General features: G+C 41.4%; 1 protein-coding gene across 1 annotated transcript in view; it reads left to right on the plus strand.

Moving 5' to 3' along the window:
• The window catches only part of LOC126391784 (myelin basic protein-like), an 88,697-nt gene that overhangs the window by 63,220 nt on the left and 12,060 nt on the right, over window positions 1-13,417 (plus strand). The window contains 2 exon segments of the mRNA XM_050046721.1: window positions 3,332-3,630; window positions 3,633-3,887. Of these exon segments, the coding sequence (XP_049902678.1) occupies window positions 3,332-3,630; window positions 3,633-3,887 (554 nt within the window).

The following is a 13,417-nucleotide window of genomic DNA, read 5'->3' on the forward strand; positions in this document are numbered from 1 at the left end:
TTGGCCATAGGTGTGAATGTGAGTGTGAATGGTTGTCTGTCTCTACATGTCAGCCCTGTGATAGTCTGGTGACCTGTCCATGGTGTACCCCGCCTCTCACCCAATATCAGCTGGGATAGGCTCCAGCACCCCTGCAACCCCCAACAGGATAAGCGGTTGAGGAAAATGAATGAATGTAACGCTATTCATACCGAATCAGAACAGTTATGAAGATTGCTGCAAATAATGTGGAACCAAATTGCACAAGCACAAGTTCCACCCACAGACTTTAAGCCTTCAGTGTTAGCAACGCCCACTGAGGTTAGCACAACAAGCGGATTCATGTGTGTCAGTCACACTATAGCTAGAGTGATTGAAACACTGTAGCTGGAAGACCCTCCTGCGGGTTCCCGGTCAGCTTAAACTGCTTCTGGATCAATGCCTAAGATAAAGAAGGAAGAACCAAGTTAAACCTTTTTCCATTAACATTGTTTTTGATGAAGGCGTAGGAACCTTTTACATGAAGCAGTGATGTGTGTGTGACAAATAGCAGCTCCTCAGGGCTCGCTTCTTCAAAGTACAAAAGTTGGTCGCATTCTCTTCAAACCAACCTCAGGTATAGGTTGCATTTTCCGATACCCGATCCATCTATTTTGATGATATCGGGGCCGATATTCGATCCAGATATCAGATCGGTGCATCCCTAGTTTGAAGTGTTCCTTATCTTTATAATGAAAATAATTAACAGAAGTTTTCAGTGGGCAAAATGTAACCTCAGTTCCCAGCAAGAGTATTGTGTCTGACTTTGACACCTGCACTACAGTCTGTTAAAAATAAGTAAAAATGAATGTATCCTTATGTATTTCCACTGTACCTAACTTGCAGCGACCTGTGAATTCATTGTACCGTCACATTCCAAATGCAGTGCTTCATTGAAGCTTCATGCAGTTTGTTGAATACATGATACATAGTGTCGGGTCATTATCAAGACCTAACGTAAAGCCCCTCTATCTGACTCCCTTTTAGAGTGCAGCCTGGGCTGCATATTTCTGTCCAAACATGACACAAGAGAGTAAAATCTGAGCCAAACCCAACAGGCGTTCTGTTTTTTATGTCCGAACCCAACCCAAGCCCAACCCAGTTTATGCAAGATGAATATTTACTGCCTGAAATAGCCTTCGTTTTGTGTTCATGCGTTGTCAGATAAATAACAAACCCCAGCACGGAGCAAGAAGTAACCTACCACAGACAGTAGGTCGACCATTTGTATTAATTTTTAGACTGTATTTTCACTACAAAGAACATGAAGCAAAATGTCAAGTGGGCTGAACCTGAACATTTGTCTGAACTCAGCCCGGTCCCGTCACGCGTAGGTTGGGTGTCCACATGCTTTTACTTTCCCCCATATGTCTGACACAAGCACACATAGACAAATTGGCTCAAAGCAACACATAGATCATACCAGTGCGTTGAGATTCTTTAGTTTTTTAAGAATTTGTAAGATCACGTTTTTTAACATGTAGTGGCTTTAATTTTAGCTTCTTCCTCTTTGGCCAAAACCTGACACCTTCTTTTGTTCTCTTTATTCCTTCACTTCATTGTGCAGTTATTCTTTTTAGAAGTCTTTAGAGAAAGTCTTTGAATGGGATGTGTCATCTGCTTTAAAGCAGCTGCTCAATTTTATTAGTTGACAAAGCTACTTTGAGTGTCTCAAAATGGCTTTTTCACCTTGACATGAATGGTTTCATCAGATCATTTTTTTATTTAAACCTTTTTATCATCGTGTCTATTTACAGAAGGACTTAAGTGCTTGTTAAGGATGATTTTTAATGTGCTTACCTATGAGGCCTTTGTTGGAGGCAAGACCAAGGACATTCAATTAACGTGTATATACATTCAATTAACGTGTATATCTGTCTCTATACGCTGACATTCTTCACAATAACAAAGTTGAAAATGCATTTAAAACTTTTCCCCTTTGAAAACTTCATGAAAAATGCTCCAGTATCCATCTGTTGGGCAACAGATACATATCATCAACCCTCAGTTTTGTTTCTGGATCAATGTCTACGATAAAGAAGGAAGAACCAAGTCAAACCTTTTTCCATTAACATTGTTTTTGACGAAGGCGTAGGAACCTTTTATGTGAAGCAGTGATGTGTGTGTGACAAATAGCAGCTGCTCGGGGCTCGCTTCCTCAAACTACAAAAGTTGGTCGCATTCTCTTCAAACCAACTTGTATTTGCATCTTTTCCTCATCGATGTTCACATTTGATACACAAGTTGCAAATCTGCAAGAAATAAATCAAGCTGAAGAATTCATTGGACCAAATAACGACAGCTTATTATGCTGGTGCTACTGTGACAGATGCATTTTTCAGCAGTAATTCCATCTAAAATTGCTAGAAATCATAGCGTGAACTTCTACACGGCATACAGCATAGAACTTGTATTTGCTCTGCACCCAAAGACCGCGGCCTCGCAGCTCTCCGGCCCCGAATCAGATAAGTGTCACCGTGCATTGGGTTGAAAATCCATACTTATAGGAGTTATTTTAGTGACACTGGGCCCATTGTTTCCTCTGTAATAACTATGCAGCTCTGACAACGGGCCACTGTTTCAGCCAATATTTGCATGCAGATTCTCTGGTGTAGTGCTACACCATTTCTGCACAGTACAGTGTGGATATTGTTTCCGAGGCAGGAATGCACTGGATGTCCTCCGCTGTGGGAGCTGGCTAACTTAATGGATAGCTGTCAAAGTGGACGTTAGAGAAGCAGCTGTATATCCATCTCGCTGGAACTAATACGCGGCAACATAGCTTTGACATGAGTGAACTGAAGAATGAGCCATGATAGTGTAGGGGGATGACCGCAGGTGGTGAAGCCTTAAAGATTGCTGCAGATGCAGATTACAAAATTGTGTGAGCACACTATTGATTGCTTTACTGTAATAAATCAAGAAAGGTTTTGTGCAAACACTCTAATGCATTGTACTTTAGACAAATTAAGCTGTTAATCATGAGCACACCTGCTACAACATTGGTTTGACTGCACCTAAGAAAACAGAGTGTGGTCTCAGTGCCCTCAGAAACATAGCACTGACTTTAAAGACAAAAGAGTACTGAGAAATTTAACACTTTGCAGTTGCTCATGTCTTAAATCTAACACTTCCACCTTTTCTGATACGGCAGGTAAGATTCATCCAACTTAAAATGTAAAATCTTTGCTCTGCTGGTGTCCGCTGCAGCAGGAAGGGCACGGTCTCGTCAAAAGAGCCCATTGTGCTGCTGCAGTTTGTTGTGTGCCATGCAGGCCCAAGCCCATAGATGACCCTTGTTGTTTCTGCGCAGGCCTGGGTGAGGCAGATGCAAACCAGAACAATGGCTGCGTCTCGGAGAAGCCGGCGGTGACTGACTCCAAGGGCGCTGAGGGCCCCCGCCAACCCTGGACCCCCGCCAGCACAGCTGACCCTGACGCCGCCACACCACGCCCCCACCTGGCCCGCCTCTTCTCCCGAGATGCCCCGGGCCGAGAGGACAACACCTTCAAAGACCGACCCTCCGAATCGGACGAGCTGCAGACCATTCACGAGCACAGCGGAGCGGCTTCAGAGTGCGGGTCGGAGAGCCCCGAACAGGACCTAGAATAGGCTAGCTTTTTTTCCCTCCCTCCCTCTCTTTTCTCTTTTTCCCTCCTCTGTTTTTTTTTCACACTCTCTCATTTAAGAGAGACACAAGAACCCGACATTTGACAAATACAAACGTACTACCAACCACTACTACACCAATGGCATCCGCAAGCAGCTCTGCACAGGCCGCCTTCGGGCTGGGCCGGAGGAAGAAGAACCCCGGCCTCCTGGATCAGATTGGAAAGTTCTTTGGAGGGGACAAGAAGAGGAAGAGCAAGGTGAGGAAGCAGGGAGAGTCGAGGTGAAAACTCGACTCCTCTCTTGTCTCTGTTCATTCTGCTGATTCACACCCAGAACCACTTTTTAACTTCTTTAACAGGTCCTTGTAAGAATTTGTTGCAACATATTTGTCATATAGATTTGTGTTGGTTTGACTGTTGTTTTTATGGTGAACCGAATTCTGACATTGTCCTGTGATTCACATTAACTGGCCGACTATGGTTATGAATCAACACTGGATAATGACTTTGGGTGGGGTTTGTTTTATTTTTTATTACAAAGAGCTGTGATTTTGAATCATTTACGGATACATTTCTATATTGTTCTGTTGTTCTTTCTTTTATTTGAATGGTACTGACATTGGTAGCATTTTTCTCTTTGATTAAATTTAATATATCTGTTGTAGATGTGATATGGTGGAATTGTTTGCTGCCGTTATGCAGTTTGTTTATTAGAACGTCAAACTGGAGTTAAGAACAGCCGTGTTACAGTTCAGGTACTTCCCTACATGATGATGATGATGTAAGAGATGAGAAAATTTGGCCCGTATCATTCAGATGTAATAGTTGTATATTATTTTGGATTTTGTCGAGGCATCAGGTCCTCTGCAGAGGGTTTTTTGTGGAGAGTCTCTTTGATGTCTCTGGGGTCATTTTTAAACATCTGTGCCACGGGGAGGTACTTCACTACTGTTTGCACGGTCCAGCAGTCAGCTAAGTCACTTTCAAAGTTAATGATCACATTATGCTATAAATGATCAAAGAGATATACGATGTATATTAACATATAATGATATTAGAGTAGGAGCATATTATCATCCCCTGTTAGGGAATATATACAAGAGTCTGCCTTCTATAAAGTAACAGCAGGCTTATCTGATCCTGCAGGCAAGTGGTTATGAGGCATTTGAGCCTGCATTGCTTTTTAATTACTTTGTGCTCTGGTGTTGTCAAGATGCCATCATTTTGGCCATTAGTGAACATAAAAACTTGACTGATCAGGGCTACTTTGTCAAAAAAGAAACCTTTTTTTATGTAGGTGGGCATCTTTGCTGTGGTAATGAGTTTGTACTCCTGGCACCGGTTTGTCCATCAGTTTAGACAGTCTGGGATCCTCGTCCAGACAGGATGGGCTGCTTGGCACTGCTACCACAGCCATTAGGAACAAACTGCAGCTCTGATGGTTCCACTCCTTATCCACTCAGTGGGCCGTGTGCTCAGTGATGCCCTCTGGAGGTGGTGATGAAATGGAACGTCAGCTTCAGCACCAAATGGGGTGAAAATGTTGAGATCATAACAGTGTGGAATTGTTGGTTATCCTGACAACACTATGCAGCATGCTGAAGCTACAACCCAAAGCCTCCTGTAGTGCTCTCAGAGAGAGGAAATGTGACTGCCGTCTTAAAAAACATGGACATTACAGATGATGGTTTGATAGGAGAGCCATGTCACAGTGAACAACAAAAATACCCTCTGATATTAAGGGGTTTTTTTATCCAGCTTTTCCAACCCTGCAGAGTGCTAATCAGCAGGTTTGGCAAGCTAATTGTAAAGAAATCACTCAACAGCATGAATATATGCATTTTTCCCCCACGCCTTATGTCAACTATGAAAAGGTGTTCAGTGTAGGATTCAGGATTTTAAAAAAAAAATAAATAAATAAAAAAAAAATTTATACATATACTGTGTGGTCTTTGCTTTAGCCTGTTCTGCTGATCAGATTTTGCATTTGCAAAATGTTACTCATGAGATGTTCAGGGAAAATGTCAACAGAACAAATTGTGAAGCTTTCATTCAACATTAGGCTTGTGACCAATTTGCTGCAAGGATTTCTTTGATTTTCTTTTTCTTTATGCCATAAAATTGTACATTGCTCTCCACACTGATGACAGGTTTACTAAAAAGAAGTTGTACAAATATATATATATATATATTTATGTATTCACCAAGGGTTTGCCTTCAAATGATGAGCGTTCATGGCTTAAGTGAACGACCGACAGGTTCGCCCCACCTCCGTTGCCTCTAGCAAAAGATCAACCTGCACTAACTCTGCTGCAAACACTCATTTTTCCAGCAAGAATTCATTATGAAGAGCTTAATTTCTGATCTGCCCTGCCCATCTGAGCGCACAGATTCCATACAGACGCTCTTAATGCATACTTTGACTTTCAGACTGCAGTATTTTTGGAAAAGATTGTGTCAGTGTTTTCTGTTGGATCTTTAATGTGCATGCTGATTTGAGTAATGAATTGTTTTAATATGTGGCAGGTGTGGAGGCTTAAACTGATCCCTGTGCTTTTCGTGTTCTTTGTCTGATTTATTCACATACTTTTCACTCCAAACCCGAGTCAGGGCTTTGAGAAAATGTTAAGACAGCACGAGAGAGATAAGTTGTGGAAAGCCGCCAAAAACTCCAGTCTCAGGACATGAAACAACTGCAGGAAATCTGCATTTGAATGGCTGTTGAAACCGATGTTTGATCATTTCAAATTACAGGGATAATGATGTGCTAATTGGAGGGAAAATTAACTTTGCATGAACATTAGCTATTCAAGCAGAAATGTAGACTCATAAAGAACAGAGAATATTTTTAATTTGCATAGGAATTTGTTGAAAGGCAGACAGAATCAGTCATATAATGCAACGCAGCAGTGATTACTGTATGAATCATGCTTCAGCAGAACAGTAAAAACCAAAACTCGTGCGATGCTGTTCTCTAACCCCAGTGTCTTGGATGAAGAGGGGGTGTCGGCGGTCTCTCCCTCCCCCCCTTACATCAGCCTGCTCACCTCAGGTTCACGTGTCTTTGACCCAGTCGGAGAGTTTGTCTGAACCAGCAGTGGATCGGTGCCGATCCCTGTTTTGTTAACGGCTTCAATTTTGCAGTGGATACTTGTAACTGTTTGTATCTGTTGTGAACTGTTGTGACGGGTGATCTGTTCCTAACCTGATCCTGTTCTAAGCTTTTTGGATTATTGCTTGATTAAAAACTCTTTAACAACACCCTCAGCGCTCTCTTTGTTTTGTTTTAATGCTCCATGTCTCTTTTTTGGTTCTTCTTCTGTTGTTAAAGTTTCATGAATTGTTTTAACTGCTCTGCTAACAATTGGTAACAGCCAGCCATTTGTTATTACTCCAGTTGTGAAGTGCTATTTGCAATCCATCTTTCTTAGATTGGCCCCAAGCGACAAAGAAAACAGACCAAGCGTGGGAAACTTGAAAGCATTTATTCAGCAGGCTTGGTGCAGTCTCAGTCTTTCAGATTATAGACTTTAAGACAAATGAATAAATTCCAGAGTTCAGTCAATCAATCACATCAACATACTGCAAAACAAAAGGAGGTTTAATGGAAAGCAGAGCTACTGTTTATCCCTGATACTTCTGAGTAATGGATGACTGGCTTGACTTGTTTGTGTGAGCCTAAAGATGAAATGGCAAGAAGAGAATATTAAACACCTTACACTCTTTCAATCAGTTCGTCTACTAAAAAGGCAGAGCTTTGTAATCGCCACGAGCTGATTGTTCCTGTTTCCTGGAGACGTGCGTGAACTGAAATTCATTCATTTAGACTCAGGTTGGGGAGCAAAACTGCCGCGTTTAAAGCTTGTTTTGAAGACTTTGCATTAACATGAACAGTAGTGTGTTCATGCAGATTACCCCACCAAGAAAAGGAAACAGACTTCGGCTCAGAAATTCAGTCGATACAGGCTCATTTGAAATTCTAAATAAGATGTCAAAATGCGTATTTATATTCACTGGCTCCATGGTTAGATGGACCAAGAAACAAGTATAGCCTGGCACACTGGCACAGGAAACTGTTGTACAATAAAAACAAACACTGGCGGGGGTTTTGGACGGACTTGCAGTTTAATTTAATTTAAAAACAAGCTGCAAATGATTGATATTGCAGAATTAACTGCAGCCCTGTTTTGTCAATCACACATAAAAGAGGCAGAGCAAACTCTGCTCATGTAGCCTGCCAAATACTGCTCAAGCATTTCATTCGTAGATATGGGTTAATTGCTATTTAGAAGGTACATTTAATTTAATTAGACTTTAGGGGTGGTACAAAAATTATTCATTGTTTATTTATGTATTTATTTTTATAGCAAGGCCCTCTCTGGCATTATTATAAATTTGTTAGCCTTTCCCATGACTAAGAAAAATTTCAACAGCCTCCTCACAATATCTCAAAGTATATAATACATTCAATTGATTCAGATCATTTTAACATTAACAAAAGCACAGAGATTATATACAACAGAGTATATACAATACAGTGGAATTAGCAATTGTCAGACTACCAGATGACTACAAAAAAAAATAATAATAACCCTCCCCTTTTTCTAAATTCTCCTTTCCCATAATAATTTCTATAAGTCCCTAAGAAATCGTTTTTTTCCCTTCCTTCATCACTTCTATCCTGCAGCACAGGTAATGGCTCCTTCTCATTTGGTATTTGATCTTGTGAGGCACAAGACCTGATTGCCTTCCGAGGGGAACAGCGAGCTGCAGCTGCCATGTTTGTGCATCTCCACTGCCAGATAAACTATTGTGTTTGTCAGCCACATCGATTGGCCCAGCACTCCCTCTGTTTATGAATCTGAAAGAGTGCAACTACAAAAAAACACAACAAAAAAACAAACCCAAGAGTTAAATGCCGTCATTACTCATTCCTTCTGGTTGAGCAAAGATGCACAGTCTGACATGAGGGGGCAGATAGGCTTCTTGTGAGGGAAAGAATGAATGTGAGAGAGTGTGTTTAAATGAGCTGCAGACATCTCAACACCATTTTTCATAAATGTTAAATGCAAGTACAGGATATATTCAGTGTGAAAAGAAAGGATGTAGTTGGAAGTATTTTTATGGTATTGATACTCACTGTTGTTGAAGGATCACTAAATCTTCCCCTCTTCTCAGGATGAATTATTAAGCATCATCTACACTGAGGCAGATTCCTGGCCAGGCTTTGAACTCTAACCTATGAGGGGGCAGTTGTGATTGTTAACTTGCACTTAGTGATAAACTGCAGGGCATGAATACCATAGAGCTCAATCTGTGTCCTGAATCCTGATTTCCCACTTTTTCCCTTTCATCCAGCTCACATTATGCATGTGTCTGGAATACACCCTGTACGTGTGACAGCAGAAATATGTGAAAGCTTCACAGCCTACTGTCAGAGATAAGAATCAAAGGAATATCATTTTGCATAACACACTTATTCACTTCATTGCTAAGAGCTAGACGAGAAGATAGATACCACTCTCATGGCTAATCTGAAAATCATGAAGGAGCCAGGAGATGCTTAGCTTAGCTTAGCATAAATACTGGAAATGGGGGAACATTGCCTGCTCACATATTAACATGTTTTTTAGATTAATATAAAAAAAAAAACTAGAAATCACCAGGCTACCTCAACCGGGAGAAAAGGCAGTTATCCAGGTGGTTGGGATCCTTAATGATTCTCCTGGCCTTATTTTTGCATCGCCTGGTGTAAATATCCTTTATGCAGGGTGGAGCTGTGCCTTGTGTGTGTGTTCAGCTGAATGAACCACTCTTTGCAGGGCCTTGCGGTCCTGTTCGGTGTTGTTTCTGTACCAGACAGTGATGTTCCTCTTAGGACGCTCTTGATGGCGCAGGAGAAGAAAAGAGGATACGGATACCTAGATTTTCCTCAAGCATCTAAGGTAAAACAGTATCTGCTTTGATGACCAAAGAACACCACCAAAGAACTTGAAGATGTCCACCCTCTCCACCAAGGACCTTTTGATGTAAAGAGGGCTGTCATTCCTTCCCTGTTTCTTCCCAAAGTTCACTATCATCTTAGTTTTGCTGACATTCAGGAGTAGGTAGTTGTCCTGACACCAGTGGGTCAGGTCCTTTACCTCTGCAGGTTGGCCTTTTCATTGTGAACTGGTATCAGACCCACTACAGCTGTGTTGTCAGTAAATCTGTTGATGTTGGAGTCCAGAGTGGCTACACAGTTGTGGGAGTACAGCAAGGTACTCAAAACGCAGCCCTGGGGTGCTCCAGTGTTAAGGATGAGGGTTGAAGAGGTGCGTCTGCCTACTCTCACCACCTGGGGTCTATCTGTCAGGAAGTCAATGATCCACATGCACAGTGGAGTGTGTAATCCCAGCCCCTTGAGCTTTGCAACCAGCCTGGAGGGAACCATAGTGTTAAACGCTGAACGGTAGTCAATGAACAGCAATCTCACATAGTATACTTTCTTGTCCAGGTGACAGGGTGGTGTGGAGGATGTGTGCTATGGCGTCTTCCGTTGATCAGTTTGGACTATAGGCAAACTGTAGTGGGCCCAATTTGCTGCTTGGGTAGTGAGGAGCAGATCCCTGACCAGCCTATGGCACTTCATCATTACAAAGGTGAGTGCCACTGGGCAGGCAGGCTGGTCTTTCTTTTTTGGGCACAGGAATGGTGGTGGACTTCATGAAGCACATGGGTGTGACAGCCTGAGCCTGGGACAACGAGCTTTAGAGTTGCTGGTAGCCTGACTTTGAGCTGACTGCATGACTGTGGGGATGGCATTGTCAGTCAGTTGTTCACTTCACAACTATTGCATGGATTGCCGTGAATTGTTTTATTAGTGGTTATATTAGTATTTTACCTTTCATGTGATGCATCATTAGGTTAAAATTTTAATTTGTCCAGTACTTTTTGTTACCACTTACGGATATTCCCATGAGCCTCAGCTGTAGCCTACCTGTGTGTAGTGCTAATTACAAAATGCTAACATGATTAACATGGTTCCATTAGCATGTTAGACTCATATGGTAAGCATGTGGCCATGTTAGCGTTAGCATTTAGCTCAAAGCACAGCCTCAGAGACAATAGTGGCAGAAGAAGAAGAAGAAGAAGATATAGCCTACTTTCTTAATCATTAAATTCACTTTTTTCACTCTGCTGTCATATACACACAGGCCTGAAATATACACACACATGCACAAATGGAGAGATGTCAGAGTGAGGGGACTGCCTAGGACAGGCATCTCAAGGGAGGCAAACTCGCACCTCTCCAGCTACCAGTTCACACTCTATATTTGGTCTGGACAGAGACTTGAGCCGACAACCCTCTGGTTCCCAACCCAAGTCCCTATGGACTGAGCTACTGCCACCCTATCAGACTGTCTGTCTTGTTTTACCTCATTGTACAAAGCAAGGTTAGCTGTTTTCCCCGTTTCCAGTCTTTATTCAAAGCTAAGTTAATATCCTAGTTTACAAACTTTATATTTATTTGACAGTTATGAGTGATATTGATCATCTCATATTACAAAAAGCTAATAAGATTACTCCCTTGAATGTCACATTACTCTTCAAAAGAAGGTTTCATGTCCTTTTGTTTAGTCTGCAACATTTAGCCATTTCAGGAAATACAGGAACTTCATTTTCTTTCTTCTGCAATTTATATTTCTTGTCATAATCATAGTAAGAAAAGAAGAACTGGATATTTAGCATAAGTGGTGATTGTAACTGTGACTGAAGAAAATGAAAAGAGCACCAACTTCAGAAAAACAAACCATCAACCAGAAATCCAAAGGAACAGTGTCACAATACTGGACGAACTCCCTCTCTTCAAAGACACTACTGAACTGAAAGTTTTAGAGGAGGTTCAAAAAGCCGAAAAGTAGAGGCATGATGTCCTCATTTATCAAAACAACTTTTAATTTAACAACAGAAAACTTCTTTCAATAACAGCTTAGATTGGAGGAATGCCTCAGTGTCAGTGCTCAAGATTTGAATGCCTCCATCATCATTAACAGCATGCCAGGAGCTAATGGAAACCTCATTTGCATTTGGATGCATGCAATGATCCATCGTCACGAGAGCAGTTAAAAAAGTGTCATCTTTTTCTTTTCTTTTTTTAGCTTTTTCAAATGTAAAAATAAAGGCAGAAAACAGGAGAAGAGATGTGATGAGACAAGACCAAAATTCAGAGGAGAGAGTCATTCACATCAAAGCAACAGCTGGCAGAACTTGAGACTGTACCAGCAGAATTCATACAGCATTATTTGTCATCCTATTTCCTCTCCCATCTCGTCCCTTTCCCTTCTCCTCTCCCCAAACAAACGCACGACAGCGGCAACAAAAGCTGATCTATTTTCTCCCCATGCTTTCATTTCCCATAATTTCCATCCTGACAGAAACAGACATGCAAGAACACACCCAGAGACACACACTTATTCATCATCAAGGGGTCACTATTGAAGCACAGGGGAAGCTACAGAGCTGGAATACACATGACGACGTCAACAACAGAGAGGCCAGATTCATTCCTTTTGAAATGTTAAAATAGTCATTTCAATATACACTGTACATCTGATGGATATTTTGTTATTTTTCCCCAAAAATGGAACAAAAATTCTCTTTACAAAAGCCATGATTGTCTATCTAGATATCCATTTTGGGTGGATTGTGCCCTAGGTGGAAACCGTACTACTTCCCTGTGTTTTCTGCACTGTATCTAATTGTTGGTTTGTTCCATTTTCAAAAAGCCCCATGAAAGAAAGTAAAGGTGACGTATAATCAAACAGCACATCTACCATATTGTATAAATGGTGTTGGTGGTGAAAGTTTCCCCTCTTCTGGTTACCTGTAGGTTCTTTGATGTGTGATAATGGATGTGAATCATCGACCGCTCACCCTCCCCCTCCATCTCCCCCACACACAGACATGAACACACACATTTTCCGATTACATTAATGGGGTCAGAGAAAGGGACGAATGAGGTAACATTAACTGAAAAGACTGGACATACTGAGTAGGTGGAAATTAGTTATTTTTTCTCCCGTGGGCTGCAGGTTGTTCATGATGTTCGGTATTAGAGAAATTACACTTTTCACCTTTTAGGTATAACTTAAAATGGAAACAGCAAACTTTTTTAACGAAAATTGAACAATTCGTATGATACCTCTCAAATTAACTCCCTATAAATGAGTTTATGTACCAACATAAAGTAACATAGGTTAGGTTTAGGCAAGATTAGTTGGTGACAACTTACCTTAAGTGGACTCAAAGTTCACTCAGTGTCACACGGTTCTGAACACTGGTCTCCTGGGGAAAGTCCTGTGTTGTTTGGCCCATTCACCCCAACCTGCATCCTTATTTAGACTTTCAGTCTTCATACCACTTCCATCTTAACTCCTGTCAGTGCAAGTGGTATTACTATTAGCGCCACTGTCACAAAGCAGTGTGTCCTTATACAACGGTGCGTATGATATCTAACAAATTAATTTCCCACAAATGATGTTACATACTTAACATAAAGTTACATGGGTTAGGTTTAGAAAAAGCAACATGGTGACGACGTATCTTAAAACAACTCAAAGCTCCCTTAGTTTCACATGGTTCCGAACAATGGTCTCCTGGGGGAATGTCCTGTGTTGATTGACCCATCCACAACCCCAATCTGCTTTTTATGCAAAGTTTCAGTCTTTATACTTCTTCTTTCTTAAGTCCTGTCAGCACATTGGCCACATGATCGCAGCCATCTCAGTTACGTGGGTTATATACAA

This window comes from Epinephelus moara, chromosome 6 (assembly GCF_006386435.1).
Source record: "Epinephelus moara isolate mb chromosome 6, YSFRI_EMoa_1.0, whole genome shotgun sequence".
Taxonomy (NCBI): Eukaryota; Metazoa; Chordata; class Actinopteri; order Perciformes; family Serranidae; genus Epinephelus; species Epinephelus moara.